Here is a 15,298-nt window from a genome sequence, read left to right as displayed (position 1 = left end):
CACGATGACGGAAACGAGGACACCGCCAGACCCCTAAAAAACCCGACCCCAGCGCTACGCCCCCGCCCCGAAGCCTGGCTGTGGGGGCGGGGCGGCGTGGGGCGGGCGCGGCGCGTACCCGGCGCCACAGTAGCTCCGCCCCCCGAGCGCCCGCAGAGTGTCCTCCCCGGCAGGGGCGAGGTTCGAGGTATACTGACCAATCACCTGCGCGTCCCTGCTCCTGATCCCCTCCCCCTCCACCAATCAGACGCCTGGATGGGAGGGAGAGCTTGGGTTTCCTGGAGGCCCTGAGGCTCTGCCCCCTTGTGCGGCCGCGCTCCCGGCGGCGTGGGGGGCGTGGCCAGAACGCGATGTCTATAAAAGCGGGCGGTGGCGGCGGCGCCATTTTGTGAACGGCGAGCAGCGGCGGCGGCGCGGAGAGGCGCAGCGGAGGTTTTCCTGGTTTCGGACCCCAGCGGCCGGATGGTGAAATCCTCCCTGCAGCGGATCCTCAACAGCCACTGCTTCGCCAGAGAAAAGGAGGGGGATAAACCCAGCGCCACCGTCCACGCTAGCCTGACCATGCCGCTCCTTGGCCTCCATAGCCGCGGCGGCCGCAGCAGCGAGAAGTGAGCGCCCCGCCCCCGCCCGAAGCTTCCAGAAGCGCCGGCCGCGCAAGCCCGCGGGGGGCCGGCCTCGGGGCGCCAGATCCGTCCTGGGAGCGCGAGATCCGCCCCTTTCTCAAGGCCACGGGCGCCCCGGGGGCGGGGCCGGTCCCGAGGTCCCCCCAAGGCCTGGCGGCAAACTAGGGGTGTCAGGTTTTGGGGGGCGCAGAAAGGGAAACTGATGTTGGACAGACTTGCGTGGCTGGGGGCACGGGCTGGGGGATTGGATTGGGAGAGGGGCGTGGGGTCGGGGGTCAGGTGGGGAGGGGCACAGATGAGTCGGATTTTGGGCAGGGTCGCGGAGTCCAGTCAGATTTGGGGGACGCAGGATGCAGAAAACAGGTGGGGGCGGGGTCGCTGTCGGACAGCTGGCCCGAGGCCGAGCGGGGCCCGCAGGGCCCATGAATCTGCACTTTTATGTCGCCGGCGACGAGCGTTGGCTGCAGGAGCCGCGAGCTCTTCCCGGGTGGACCAACTTGAACGCGGCCTCCCGGCTCCGCGACGCGGCCCCCGGACGCGACCTTCCTTGTGGGCTCGGTTTTCAGCGAGCCGCCGTGGTTACCCAGGCCCCAGAGGACGCGCGACTTGGCCGCCCACGTAGACGGTGCCCGCGGCTTTTCCTCGCGTGACCGCCGGCCGGACAGCGCCCCGGAGCGCGCGTGTCGACCCGTCGCGGGGTCGCTGGCCCGATGTGCTGGTGGTGGTGGTGTGGCTCGCAGCGTCGTGGCCGCGTCTCCCCGAGGGGCGTCTCGGCCCGAGGTGGGCGTCGGTGGGGACCGGAGCCTGAGCCCGCGCGCAGTGGCACCTGCCGGCGGGGCCCGGGTGGCAGCAAAATGGAGGCGACTCTGGGGCCTGTTTACGCCGCGCGGCAAATGGCTGCTGGCGCTGTCGGCTGCGCGATTGTGAAAATCTTCCCCGGGGCGCTGGGCGCGTCTGCCGAGATGACGCAACCGGGAGGCCCGGGCCGGGGTGGGGGTGGGGGTGGGGGGGCGGCCGGAGCGAGCGCTGCGCCTGGCCAAGTTAGGAGCCGGGGGCCGCGCCCCCCCGGTGTTTTAATGACGCAGGGCCTGGGCCGGGGGTTTCTCTGGAAAGGCTGGTGGCTGAGCCGGAGCCAGGCTTGGGACTCTCGCTGCGGCGACGTGCAAAAGGAGAAGCTGCGGAGCCCGAGTTAGAAAGGGGAAATGAAACTGGAGGGGCTGGTTCTTGAAGAGACTGCCTACCTTGAGGTGGCCCGGCGGAGTGCGGCCAGCATCTTAGCGTCTTTTGCTTTTCGCCGTGGGGTGGGGGTGGAGCCGCGCCCGCAATGCCCCACGTTTGGCAGGGCCGGGTCCTGCAGGGCGGTGGGCGGTGGGCGGTGGGCAGTGGACCCCGGCCGAGGCTGAGCGGGTGGACAGCCCCCGGGGCTACCTCTTAGCTGGCCGCGTTGTGATGGCCACTTCCTGCAGTTCCAGGGTCTCACTCAGTTGCTGTAGTAACCTGGGTCCGGGGCCTCGGTGGTGCTCCTGATGTCCCTCACCCACCCCTGAAGATCCCAGGTGGGCGAGGGAATAGCCAGCGGGATCACAGTCTTTCAGCTAACTTACTGTACTCCGTGAGTATCCGCGCGACGCATTCCTGTGCACCTGCTGCTGGCAGGTAGCTTCAGTGGGACCCCCACCTGCCCTGCGCCCCAGCCCCCCTTGGCCCCCCACTATGACACTGCTGGGTGGTCTTCGTGTTTTTCTGCCTTTTCCAAACTGCAAGATTGGGACGTGTCTTCCCGCAGGATAATCGGCTGAATGTAACAGAGGAACTAACGTCTAACAACAAGACGAGGATTCTTAACGTCCAGTCCAGGCTCACGGACGCCAAACACATCACCTGGAGGGCAGTGCTGCGCGGTGACAGCCTGTACATCGAGATCCCGGGCGGCGCGCTGCCCGAGGGGAGCAAAGACAGGTGAGGGGGCTGCCACCGCCGCTGCGTTGTGGGGAGGGGGCTCCCGTTTTAAACACTGCACCCCCAGGAGCCCTGCTCCTTGGGGGACGCCGTGCAACCTGTGGGAGCCTTTCCTGTTGCCACGGTCGGTGGGGTGAGAGCCGGGTTGGGCAGGGAAGGGCTCATCACCCCGCAGTGCTGGGGCGTCCCCACTCCAGACGAGAAGCCCTGCTCAGTGTGAATAAGGCCCGGGGAGTGTGGGGGGGGCCGGCCCGGCGGGGTGTGCTGAGGGCCGGCTCAGTTTTGCAGTTCTCCTTGAGTTTGCCGAGGAACAGCTCCGCGCCGACCACGTCTTCATCTGCTTCCACAAGAATCGAGAAGACAGAGGTAGGTGCCACCGTCCCCTCCTGGTCCTGGGGAAGGAGGGGGTGGGCCTGCCGGACCCTGGTGTAACGCCCTGTATCCCACAGCCGCGCTGCTTCGCACCTTCAGCTTTCTGGGCTTTGAGATTGTGAGACCGGGGCATCCCCTCGTCCCCAAGAGACCCGACGCTTGCTTCATGGCCTACACGTTCGAGAAAGAGTCCTCAGGCGAGGAGGAGTAGCAGCAGCGGCGTGGCCTGCGCCCCGCTCTAGAGATGGGGCTGGAGGCAGGAGCTCTCCTCCCTGGCAGCCCCTGGTGTCACCGCGGGGTGGGGTGGCCGCTGCTGCGCTGGGGGTGGAAATGTCAGACTCGTTCATCTCTTCTGGGTTTGTCGCATGTTGTAATTGTGCAAATAAATGCTCACTCCAAATTAGCGGTATATTTCTTGAAGTTTAATATTGTGTTTGTGATACTGAAGTATTTGCTTTAATTCTAAATAAAAATTTATATTTTACTTTTTTATTGCTGGTTTAAGATGATTCAGATTATCCTTGTACTTTGAAAAGTTTCTTATTTGAAGTCTTTTGGAAACAGTCTTAGGTCTCTTAACTTGGAAAGATCGGTATTAATCTACCCTTCTACTCAAACATCCAAATAAAGTGATCACACCTCCAAGACCGCGTTGCTGGTGATGTTGCTGGGGACTGGGAGGGGCTCCCTGGAGGGGTGGAGGGTCTGACCACACCTGCAGGCACCTGTCTCCGGAGAGGAAAGTGGGCCTGTGGCCTAGGCCAGGGCCACAGCGCTCTGCTGTCAGAGCTGCCCTCATTCGGGCCCCTCAAGCCTTGCTTTCTGTCCCACCCTGGAAGCTCTGGGGGCGGCTGGGGGTGTGGCCGGGCTCGCCAGGTCCCTACTGGCTCTTACGCCCCACCTCCGGTCTGCTGGGTCCTCCAGGGCGTCCGGTGTCCCGGCGCGGACTTTCCCAGCTGGGGCGCGCGTGCAGAGGCTGGGTAGGGTGTGCCTGTGGGGCCCCGTGTCCCCCAGTCGCTCCTGGGGGCGCCTCGCAGCGCAGTGCTGGGGACAGGAACCCTCCCTGGGGGGGTGTCACCTGGGCAGGGGTGGGGCAAGCCCGAGGCACCGCGGAGGCGAAGGGCCACCCGGGTCGTGCGGTGAGGCCGGGCCGAGAGCTCCGGGCGCCGGGCGGGGCCTACTGGACAGTCACTTCCGGGCCCGCCCCCGCTAAGGTCCGCGTGGCCGCAGTGCCACCTGCCGGCCGCATCCGGGAGCGCCGCCCAGCCGGGCCTTGGCTGGGACTGACGGGAAAGGGGCCCTTCTACAGGAGGGGGAAGCTGGAGGGTGGGGCAGACCTGGAGGAGTGAGACATCCAGGCATCTGAGCGACGGTGGGGTCGGCTGTGAAGACAGGGCCGGACAAACGCTCTCAGCCCGTTTGGGCGATGCAAATACAGGGAAAGGGCTTTGAAGCCCAGATGTTGAGGGATGAATAGGAGTCTGAAGCGGAGCGGAGGAAAGGTAACGTGGGCAAAGGCCTGGCGGCCAGAAAGCATCTCCACGAATGAGCAGTGTGGCATGAGAGGTTGGCCAGAGAGAGTTCGCAGAGCTTTTGCAGGAGCCTTGTGTGTATCCTGAGGGCACTAAGGAGCCATAGGAGATGTTTGAGCAGGAGAGGGGCCTGGTCATACCTGGGGATTAGAAAGATCCCCCCAGGATTGCTGTGGGGGATGGGATGGGGGCACGTCCAGGGAGGAAGCCTCACGCAAGGGCAAAGGGGCCCCTCAGAGCTCCTGAGTTCATATTTCAGAGGTGTAAACAGGGACCCCTGAGAAGTCTTGCCTCTGCCCGCTTGCTCATTCTATCATCTTAGGCTATAATTGAGCACCTACTGTGTGCCTGGCCTTGCCCTCAGGGAGCTCACAGCCTCACAGAAGCTAACAGTAAATACAAAAAGTCCAAGTGGTGACACCTGCTGTGGCGGGAAGAGAACAGAGCTAGGAGGCAGCAAGCAACTGGAGGGGTGACTTTATTTGCTTAGAGGAGGTGGGATTGGAACAGTCTGGCAGAGGAACAGCCCATACAAAGGCTTGGAGGCTGGAAGGAACAGGGAGGGGGCCGGAGGGTGGGGAGAGAGTGGGGAAGTGGCAGGGACAGCATGGGAGGCTTGGGTGCAGGACAGTCCGGACTCCCCCTGGGTGGGCTGGGTGTCTAAAGTTCCAGAAAGCCCCACCCCCGGCGTGTGAGCCCCAGGCAGTTCTCCACGAGGGACTGAGCCGTTCACATTCTCGGAGTCACTCGCTGTCCTCAGCACAAGGGGGTGCTCCCGGCCAGAAATGCCTTTGGCCAGGCTTTGGAAGGAGTGTCCGCGCTCCCATGGAGACAGCGACAGGCCCGGAAGGTGGGACATATTCAAAGAGACATTGATTGGCACGGGGTGTGTACCCCTGGAAGAGGGTTGGTGGTGGCCCTGGCATCAGAGAAGTGCCCTGGAGTAGGCAGCTGCACTCTTGGGGAGCCCTGGGCCTAAGTCCCCACCATAGGAGGGGACAGGCATTGGAGGGGCCTGCACTCTGTGTTGCCTATGGCGGAGACACAGGCGGGTCATGGGCCCCCAGCCCTGGGAAGAGGTGTCTGCCTCCTGGACAGGCCCTGGGCAAGGTGTGGGCTCCAGGTTGTGGTCAGTCCCACAGCAGCACCAGGGCCTGGCTCAGCAAGGCCTCGGTGGCCTCGGCCAGGTATTCACAGCACAGCCAGTCCTCCAGGCCGGGCGCCTCTCCACCCGCTGCCCGCTCGGCCAGGTGCAGGACCAGCAGCGCGCGGCGCGCCCGCAGCCAGGGCCCGAGCTGGGCTCCGCGGCCGCGCAGCTCCGGCCCCGGCCCCCAGAGCAGCGCCTGCAGCGCGCCGCGGGTCCGGGCCGCAGAGGGCCGCAAGCGGGGCAGCTGGGCCGCCAGGCGCTCCAGGCCCGCGGCCAAGGGCGAGGCCAAGGACGCGGCCAAGAGCCCGGCGGGGCCCAGCAGTGCGCGGAGCAGGCGGCCCAGCTGCGGAGCGTGGGTGCCCGGGGCTCCCAGGGACCACCGGCGGACGCGGCCAAAGTCAGCCAGCAGCAGGCGCGGGGGCTCCGAGGCTGCGCAGCCCCGCGGCGCCACCAGCAGCAGGTTCTCAGGCCGAAGCTCTGCCAGGGCCGCGCCCTGCGCCTCCAGGTGCTCCAGGGCCGCGCTCAGCTGCAGCAGCAGAAGGGCCACGGCCCACGCGAACTCCTGGGACCGCTGCGCGCCGACCTCCGCCAGCCACTGGGCCACCGTGCGCTCAGGCACCTCCGCCACCAGCACCGCAGGGCCTCTCCAGGGCGCCCCGGGCAGCGCGCCCTCAGGCACCAGGCCACACAGCCCCTGCAGGTTGAAGTGTGGGGGCAGGGAGGCCTGCAACTCCAGGCCCCATGGGTGGGGCACCTCCGCTCCGGGCTTGGGCACCTGCAGGGTAGAGGGGGCGTCAGGGCCTGGACCACTAAGCCCCCAACCAGCACAGCCTGCCCCAGTGCTCTACTTGCCCTGAACCCTTCCCCTCCCATCCCCAAATTGTCCCTGCCTCGGCTGTGGGTGGGGGGCTGACTGCGTCACCTCCAGAGCCGGGGTCAATGTTAATTCGGATCTTAGTCGCAGATAATGACTTTCAGGAAAATTAACCAGGGAGGGTGGTGTTCAGGGGTTAAAGTGTGTTTGCCAAAGGGCCGGTTCTTCCTGATGGCTTGGTAAGGAGGAGGTGTCAGCTACAGGCCAGAGTTGGGCTGTCCGATACCAACATGCCACCGGCCACCAGGACATGTAACATTTTCCCATAGCCACATTGGAGGGAAAAGTGAAATGAACCCAGGTGAAGGTGATTCTCATAATACATTTTATTTAACCCAGTAGATCCAAAATACTATCATTTCAACTGGTCCTTCAGAAATTCTGAGATAGTTTATATAATCATTACTAGTATCATTTTTGGATACTGAGTCTTCCAGATCCAGTGTGTATTTGACACTCAGCGTATCTCCATTGGGACCAGCCACAGTTCAAGTGCTCAGAAGTCACATGTGGCCAATGGCTGCAATGCTGGACAGCGAAGCTCTTTCTAGAAGTCAGCACTGGGCATTACATTAGACTCACCTGGGGTGGGGGTGTTTAAAAGGCACAGTTGCCGGGTTGGGGATCTGGAGTGAGTATTTTAAAAATAAACGTGGCCCGTTGCAGTGGCTCACACTTGTGATCCTAATAATTTGGGAAGCCGAGGTGAGAGGATCACTTGAGGCCAGGAGTTTGACACTAGCCTGGGCAACACAGCAAGACCCCCATCTCTACAAAAAACAATTTTTTTTGTTTTTTTTTTTGTTTGTTTGTTTTGTAAATTTTCTATTTTCTTTTTAGCACAATGGAGTTAGTAAAATTTTTTTTTAAATAGTAGTACAAAAAAGCAGATTCCCGGCCCTCTGAGAGGCGTGGGGAGGGATTCTCACAAGACTCCCAGGTGATTCAAATGTCAGTGGCCTCACACTTTACAAACTTGGTTCCAAGGGTTGACTGTTGATTCATATGTTAGTTGCAAAATAAGCTACTAAACCCAAGCTGAACAAGCCCCTGGTTATGTCTAAGATGGAAAATCAGGAAGACCTCCAAGAAGGTGGGGCGGCAGGGCTCACCTTGGCGGCCAGGATGTGCCACCTCTCCTCGTGCATCCGCACCACCCGGTAGTACAGGGCTTCCCCGCTCTCCATGCAGGGTGAGCTGTCCAGGAGGCGGAAGCCATCACCAGGGCAGCAGGGGCCGGGGTGGCCCCCCATGAGCCGGGCCCTGAGCAGGGCGCGGATGACACGGAGGCCCTCCAGCTGCCTGGCGGCCACTGCAGCATGCACGGCCTCCAGGCTGCTCAGGTCTCGGAACAAGAGGCCCAGTGTGGAATCGGGCACGCTGAAGGTCAGCTCTGCGGGGGGACAGGCTGGCCCAGCCTTGGCTTGGGTCTCGTCCACACTGTGGGACCCTAGAAGGAGCTGCCGAGGCTGCTGTGCCCTGGCAGAGCCGGGGGTGGGGGGCCCCTGGGTGGGCAGAGACTGCGTCCGGGTTAAAGTTTTCTTGGGCAGGGGTGGGGGCAAGGGCTGAGGGTCCGGGGAAGGGGACCCATGGGTCCGGGGGCGGCAGGCCTTGGAGGGCAGCAGGTGGGCTCGGACCTCACCTGTGGGGTGAGAGAGTGGGGGGAGTTGAGGACAAGGTGGAGTGTGGGACCCCAGATATGTGACTCCGCCCCTCAGCCTCAATTTCCCCATCTCTAAAATGGAAATAATATCCAACCGCCCTCTACCCTCTGTGATGCCAACCCCGAGGTACGGAGGAGAGAACTGAGGGCAGTTGCAGAGTCGTGGCATCCAGCCCCGGGTGACCCTGTTTCCCTGTGTGGCTCTGGGCTGGTGACTCACTTTCACGAGCCACTGTTCCCGGTGTCCCCCTAGCCCGGTCCCGCGAGGTACTGCTCACCAAGGTTGCTGTACGTGGGCTGAGCGGGCCAGGTGGGGCCGTCCGGCTCGAGGGTCTCGGGGACTGGCTCGGAGCTGGTCATGTTGCTGGAGAAAGGTCAGAGGTGGAGGCCTGTGCGGGTGGGCTCGGGCTCCGGGTCTGCGTGTGCTTGATGGGTGGTGTCGCCAGGGGAGGGGGGCTGCTCCAGGGCCCTTGGGGAGGGCAGGGGCACCCAGACTCCAGCTCCCCTGCCCAGCGGTGACCCTGCTGTGTGACCCTGAGTGGGTCTCTCGCCCTCTCTGGGGTCACTTCCTCATTCATGAGACAGACGTGCTACCCATCAATCTTGACCGTGGGCAGGGCCCCCACTGTGCGTGTGGGACGGGGACAGAATGTCCAGCCCAGATGACGGGCGTCAGGGGCATGGCTGGGATGAGCGACAAGACACAGAGACCCCAGGACCCACCCTCAGGCCTGTCCCCAAGAGCTCAGCCGATGGTTGCCGACAGCAGCCAGCGCCTGGCCCTCCCCCGCCACACCCCCAACCTTAGAAAGTGGCCGCTTCTGTCCAGCCACCCTCCGGGGAGCCCCTACCTTCAGACCGGAGTGACTTCAGGGGAAGGAGGGGGTCCCTGGGGACAAACTCCCAAGGGCTGCAATGCCTGGCCTCCCAGGAGAGGTCTGGCCGGGAAGCGAACAGGAAACGTCCATCCGGGCGACTGTTAGACCGCAGCCAGGCGGGGTGGGGCTGGGGGCCCCTGCGGGACTTCCACAGCTGGGGCGGGATGGAGGTGGCATCCCAAAGGAAACAGTTTAGGGCTGGAGGTGGGATTGGGGAGGTGGGAGACAGGCTGTTCTTCTGCAGGCCAAGCTGGGGTGCGGTGCAACGGGGGACTCCTGGGATTGGGGGTGGGACACGTCCTCCTCCCCCACCCTAGGTGAGGGCAGACAACCCCAGCCGTGGCTGTTCAGGGAGAAACGCAACCAGGGCGCCGCTTCCCCTGTGGCTTTCGCTTCCCTGAGAACTTCATCCCCTCCTGCAGGACCATTGAAGAACCCCCAGCGCACCCCTTGCCCTGTCCCAGAGCCCTGGCAGCGTGGGCTGGGCCCCTCCGGCTCCGTTTCCCTGTACTGTGTGACCGTGGGCAAGTCTCCACCCCTCTCTGTGCTCCAGTGAGTCAAGGAAAGCATCTCCCACATCCCACCTCATAAGAGCTGCACTTGCTGGATTCCTCTTTAAAAAATTATCTCACTTCCCCACCTCCCCCTCCTCCACTGCCTTAATGCATTCTTTTTTTTCTTTTTTTCTTTTTTTTTGAGACGGAGTCTCACTCTGTTGCCCGGGCTAGAGTGCAGTGGCATCAGCCTAGCTCACAGCAACCTCAAACTCCTGGGCTCAAGCGATCCTCCTGCCTCAGCCTCCCGAGTAGCTGGGACTACAGGCATGCGCCACCATGCCCGGCTAATTTTTTCTATATATATTTTTAGTTGTCCATATAATTTCTTTCTATTTTTTTTTTTTTTTTTTTTTTTTTAGTAGAGACGGGATCTTGCTCTTGCTCAGGCTGGTCTCAAACTCCTGAGCTCAAACAATCCACCCGCCTCGGCCTCGCAGAGTGCTAGGATTACAGGCGTGAGCCACCGCGCCCAGCCGCATTCTTTTTTTTGTTTTTTGAGAAAAGACGTTTTATATATAATCACCATAACTGGAAAATCAAGAATGGTTAAAACCTAAGAAGCCATCTTCTGGCCCCCCGCCCTTGGCCCACCTGTAGAGTGGGTTCATAACAGGACCCAGCTCCCGGAGTGGTCATCGGTGTGAAAGGACAGTGCCTGGAACAGGACCGGGAACAGCATGGGCACTCCCAAGGTGTGACCTCCAAACACTGTCACTACGTGCCATTCTTTCAAATGTCAGCTCTCACCTGCCAGGGGCCCCAGCAGCCCGCTTATCCCTCAGCCCTGCCTCCTGCCTTCTACCTCTCCCACGGGAATTAAAAAAAAGCAGAAGTTTGTTATTAAATCAGTTTCATTTTTTATTGGATTTTAACCAAATACAGCAGGGTTGGGGGTGGAGGGCTGGGGGGCTCTTGGTTCAGGTTGGGACGGTGGGGAGGGTGGGGGGCTGTGAATCCCACTACACTGACGCTCTGTAAACCCGAATGCTGCGGAGAACGTGCCCCCTCCCGTCTTTGATGATCTAAAGGCACTTGGATGTCGTTTTGAGGGGCCCTTGGGGTTGTCATAGCAACCAGGGCCAGGTGGATGCTAGGGGAAAACAAATAGTTCTGCCCAACTTAGGGGTGGAATTTGGGGGTGCAGGGTCTTCAGTCCTCACTCACGTCCAGTCCAGGGGCCTCCCAGCGCCCCCAGCCACAGCCTGGGGAAAACAAGCTTCACCTGAGTCCTTTGCTCAACACCCCCAGGGTTGCGCCAGCTTTCTCTCTGGCTGACATAGAAGCAGTTTAGGGGGATCCAGGATCCCAGTCAAGCCATCGAGCCCATCTGTGGGCCTGGCCTCTGAGTACAGGTCAACGGGTTTGACCCTCGGACCCACTTCACAGACAAGGACACTGATGGTCTGAGTGGTTCTCAGTTGGCAGCTGAGACCGCAAAGCTGGGTGGGAGCAGAGCTGGCTTTAAGCTTTCCTGCAGAGTCCTTCAGGACTGTCCTAACCTCCCAGTCAGTGGCCAAGCCCCTTTCTGGCCAAGATCAGGCCCCATGATGTTTCCTGGGCCCCTTCTCCCAATGTTGTCCCAACTGTCGCCTGGCCAAGGTGGAGGGTGCTGGGGCAGGAACTTGGGAGTGGGGAGGCCGATCATAGGTGGTCCCTGTCTGGTGTCTGAATCCTGCAAAACCTCAGCTCCTGTTTGCTTAGCCCTAGCGATGGGGAACTCATCACCTGTAGCACAACAGAGCAGTGACCTTGGGGAAACTCTTCCTTACCCAGAACTGCAATCTGCCTGTGACCCCCACTCTGGTCCTAGATTTGCCCCACCCTGAACGTTGCAGAGACCAAGGACCTGGGTCCAGGCCTCCCTGTAGTGTGAAGCCCTTGCTCTGTCCTTGTCCCCATCTCTGCCCCTGTGGTGCACATAGCAGGAACCGAGAACCGCCCATGCTCTCTGGTCTCATTCCGCACCTGAGCCATGGGCCAGCAGGGGCTGGGCACGGTGGTGCCACACTCGGGGCCTGTCCAAGGCCGGCTCAGGGGTCAGTGTGTACTTAGGGCTGAAGGTCCCTCCAGCTGGCCTGTTCGAGGGACACCGACACCCCAGAAGCCATGCTCCTGGGCCAGGGGCCAAGGCACCTGCCTGTCCCGTGCAGGGTGGGCACCCTCTTGCTGGCTGCCCCAGGGAAGCAGGTGGCAGCGGCGAGGGTGGTTTTGGAAGCTGGAAAATGGCTTCTCCTAGTGGCGGCTCTGCTGGGCAGGGGGCCCTGGTGGGAGGGTGGAGGGCAGGGTGTGGGGACCTGCGACAGGGACCACCCAGAGAGTGCTGGGCCCCTCAGAGTGAGGCTGACCTGCTCCACAAGACCTTGACCAGGTCTCGGAGGTCTGCTGGGAGACGCTGGGCTCAGCAGGACCTGGGGGTGAGCTGTGACTGTGGCAGGTGTGAGCCGAGTGTGTCCTTAGTGTGATTTGTGACTGCCTCAGGTGTGAGGTGAGTGTGTCCCTGGTGTGAGCTGTGACTGTCCTAGGTGTGAATTGAATGTGTCTCAGGTGTGAGCTGAATGTGTGACAGGTGTGAGCTGAGTTCATCCCTGGTGTGAGCTGAATGCGGTCCTGGTGTGAGTTGTGCATATCCTGAGTGTGAGTTTAGCATGGCCCAGGTGTGAACTTAGCATGTCTCTGGCATGAGATGAGCGTGTACCAGGTGTGAGTTGTACATGTCCCGGGTATGAGCCGAGCATGTCCAGATGCGAGCTCTCACGAGAGCCCTGCATGCCCCCACGGTCAGCTCTGGAGCCTGGGCCTGGTTTTGGTGTCGGTTGCGTGTGAGGTGCCCGTGTTTCACCTCTGAGCTTTGTGTCTGATTGTGTCCCGGATGCGAGTGAGCTCTGGGTGTGCCACCCACGTGTGAACGGCGTGGACTTTCTGTGCAGCCGCCCCTCGGGGCTGTGGGCCCTTGGTGGGTCCTGGGTGTAGACCACCCCCCCAGGTGTGAGCTGTGCAAAGAGGCCGGGCAGGGGCAGGAGTCCTGGGGCAGCAGCGGTGTGTGTCCTGGGTGTGGCTGTGGGCCCTGAGGACCCCGGGGTCTCTGAGCTCCCCACCCGCTCATCCGTTCACACCCCCTCCACCCCCGCCAGCTCCGCGACCACAGCAGGGGCAGGAAGACAGGTTGAAACCTTTAGAAAACGTTTGAGAAACTGCAAAAGATGCATCCGGATGAAAAACAGTCCTGCGGTTGGTTGGGTGTCTACAAAAAAAAAAAAACAACGGGAAGTTCTGCCGGGAGCTGCCTCGCAGCCGCCCCTCCCCCTCGGGAAAATGCATAGGTAGAATCAGCCCGGCCCTCCCGGCTGGGACGGGATCCAGTGGGGGTGCGGAGGGGAGGCCCCTGGAGACCCTTCAGATCATCTTCATGTTGAACTTGCGCGCGCCGCCCTGGCCCGCGGCGGCGGCTGGGCCGTCCACCTTGCGGAAGGAGTACTCCACGGAGAAGTTGTTCTTGTGCTGGCCGCGGCCGCGGCTCCACACGAACAGCAGCAGGAAGCAGAATAGGACCACGCCGAGGAAGGTGATGCAGCCCATGGCTGTAGACACCAGGATGGTGGTGAGGTCCAGCGGCGCACGCGCTGCCGCCTGCGTCTCGTTGCGTGCCTCGGCCAGGGTCCGGTTGGCCGCCGGCTCGGGCTGCACGGTCAGCGTGGCGAAGTAGGTGTCGTTGCCGCCCGCGTTGCTGGCCACGCAGGTGTAGGTGCCGCTGTCCTGCGGCCGCGTGTCTCGGATCTCCAGGGTGCCCCCGGGCAGCACGCGCGCCCGGCCCGCGCTGGCGGCCGTCACCGCGCGGTGCTGGGGCGTCACCCAGGCCACCGTGGGCGCCGGCTCGCCCTCCGCGCGGCAGAGGAAGCGCACGTCGTCGCCCGCAGTGGCCGTGACGTGCTGCAACCGCCGTTCGCGAATCTTGGGCTTGCGGCACACGAAGTACTCGAACAGCACGGAGTCGGGCAGGTTGCGCAGGGCGTCGCCACGCACCTCGGCCGGGGTGGCGCAGGCCGGCAGTCTCCCGTCAAAGTTGAGGGTTTTGCGGCGCTGCACGATCCACAGCAGGCGACAGTCGCAGGCCAGCGGGTTGCCGTCCACGCGCAACGTCTCCAGCGTGTTCACAGAGTGGAACGTGCTCTCTTCCAGCGTGGACAGCAGGTTGTTGGAGAGGTTGAGCAGGCGGATCTGTCGCAGCCCCAAGAAGGCCTGCGGCTCCACCACGGCCAGCAGGGCCCCGGCCAGGTGCAGCTCGCGCAGGCGGACCAGGTCCCGGAAGGACCCGCGCGGCACCGTGCTGATGGGGTTGTGGGAGAGGTTGAGGCAGGTCAGGTGCGCCTGGTGGCGCAGTGCAGCGGCCGGCACAGCGGTGATGTTGGTGTGGGTGACTGACAGCGACGTGAGGTTGAGGCCCTGCAGGCTGCCCGCGGCCACCTCCTCCAGCAGGGGCCAGTTGTCGATCTCCAGGTGCAACAGCCCGGGAAGCTTCTGGAAGTTCTGGTCCTCCAGGGCAGCGATGGCCAGGTGCCGCAGCCGCAGGGCTCCCAGGCCCCGCAGGTGGCCCAGCGACTCTCCCGACAGCGCTGTGAGGTTGCAGCGCTCCAGGGTGAGCTCCTCCAGCGCCAGCAGCCCTGCAAAGGCCCGGCGTGAGATGAACACCAGGTCGTTGTCGCCCACCTCGAGCCTGCGGAGGCTGTGCAGGTCCTGGAAGGTGTAGTCCAGCAGGATGACCAGCTTGTTCTCGCTCAGGTCCAGCAGCGTGAGGTTGTCCAGGCGCGTGAAGACCCCAGGCGGGATGAGCTTCAGCTGGTTGCCGCGGAGGCGCAGGACGCGCAGGTGCGGCAGGTTGGCGAAGGCGCCCGGCTCCACGTGCGCGATCACGTTCTCGCTGAGGTCCAGCTCCTCCAGCGCGGGCAGCGCCGCCAGGTCGCCCGGGTTCAGGCAGCGGATGCGGTTGCGGCTGAGCTCCAGCACACGCGTCTCGGCCGGGATGCCGTCGGGCACGGCGGTGAGCCGGCGGCGCGCACAGGCCACGGCGCGCGTCAGGGCGGTGCACTCGCAGCGGGCCGGGCAGCCCCCGGCCGGGGGCGGCGCCGCGGGCAGCAGCAGCAGGTGCAGGCTCAGGACGCACAGCCAGCAGCTCATGGTGCGGGGCCTGGGCCTAGGGCCGCGCCACCATCCTCCTGCGCACCTGAGGACGGGCAGGGCAGCGTTAGCACGGGCGCCTGTGTCTCCAGCCGCCCCCAGCGCGCCCCGCAGTCCCAGGCCTGGGGATATGCATGCACAAGAGCTGAACACATGGAAACCTGTACAGGTCGTTCACAGGGGCAGCATTTGTGACAGGCAAACAGCAGAAGCAGCTCAAATGTCCACCAGTGCATGATGGACACACACACATGGTCCATCCACACTGGAACCTCACTCAGCCATGAAAAGGGACGAGGCTCTGACACAGGCCACAGCGTGGAGGGACCTTGAGGACATCGTGCTCAGTGAGAGACGCCAGACACAGAAGGACACACAGTGTGAGACTCCATTTATATGAAACGTCCACAACAGGCAGATCCACAGAGACGGGACGTGGATTCGTGGGTGCCAGGGGCTGGGGGAGGCAGACAGGGTTTCTTTTGGGGTGATGGAGTGTTCTGGAATTAGGGCAATGGTTG

General features: G+C 62.7%; 3 protein-coding genes across 3 annotated transcripts; 1 reads left to right on the top strand and 2 right to left on the bottom strand.

Moving 5' to 3' along the window:
• The first annotated feature begins 400 nt into the window (after nt 1–400).
• OAZ1 (ornithine decarboxylase antizyme 1) lies at nt 401–3,363 on the top strand. The gene is given in 6 exon segments (XM_069497882.1): nt 401–608; nt 2,090–2,147; nt 2,149–2,235; nt 2,410–2,582; nt 2,863–2,948; nt 3,032–3,363. Coding segments are annotated over 6 exon segments (684 nt in total). The 5' UTR covers nt 401–462; the 3' UTR covers nt 3,166–3,363.
• A 2,253-nt stretch (nt 3,364–5,616) lies between these two features.
• PEAK3 (PEAK family member 3) lies at nt 5,617–8,530 on the bottom strand. The gene is made up of 3 exons (XM_069497870.1): nt 8,449–8,530; nt 7,620–8,149; nt 5,617–6,408 (listed from the first exon to the last, which is right to left on the bottom strand). Exons 1-3 carry the CDS (start codon nt 8,528–8,530, stop codon nt 5,617–5,619), a joined length of 1,404 nt encoding a protein of 467 aa, XP_069353971.1.
• A 4,468-nt stretch (nt 8,531–12,998) lies between these two features.
• Nucleotides 12,999–14,777, bottom strand: LINGO3 (leucine rich repeat and Ig domain containing 3). Its single transcript, XM_069461866.1, has one exon. It carries the CDS (start codon nt 14,775–14,777, stop codon nt 12,999–13,001), a length of 1,779 nt encoding a protein of 592 aa, XP_069317967.1.
• Nucleotides 14,778–15,298: the final 521 nt, after the last annotated feature.

This window comes from Eulemur rufifrons, chromosome 2, assembly GCF_041146395.1.
Source record: "Eulemur rufifrons isolate Redbay chromosome 2, OSU_ERuf_1, whole genome shotgun sequence".
Lineage (NCBI taxonomy): Eukaryota > Metazoa > Chordata > Mammalia > Primates > Lemuridae > Eulemur > Eulemur rufifrons.
The sequence above is the reverse complement of the archived record's forward strand: the minus strand, read 5'-3'. Positions and strand labels throughout refer to the sequence as shown.

Coding starts and splice junctions, on each gene's coding strand:
- PEAK3 (XM_069497870.1), bottom strand. CDS start 8,530: ATGACCAGCTCCGAGCCAGTCCCCGAGACCCTCGAGCCGGACGGCCCC. Junction 8,150..8,448: donor GCCCACGTACAGCAACCTTG/GTGAGCAGTACC, acceptor CTCACCCCACAG/GTGAGGTCCGAGCCCACCTG. Junction 6,409..7,619: donor GGCACATCCTGGCCGCCAAG/GTGAGCCCTGCC, acceptor TCTACCCTGCAG/GTGCCCAAGCCCGGAGCGGA.
- LINGO3 (XM_069461866.1), bottom strand. CDS start 14,777: ATGAGCTGCTGGCTGTGCGTCCTGAGCCTGCACCTGCTGCTGCTGCCC.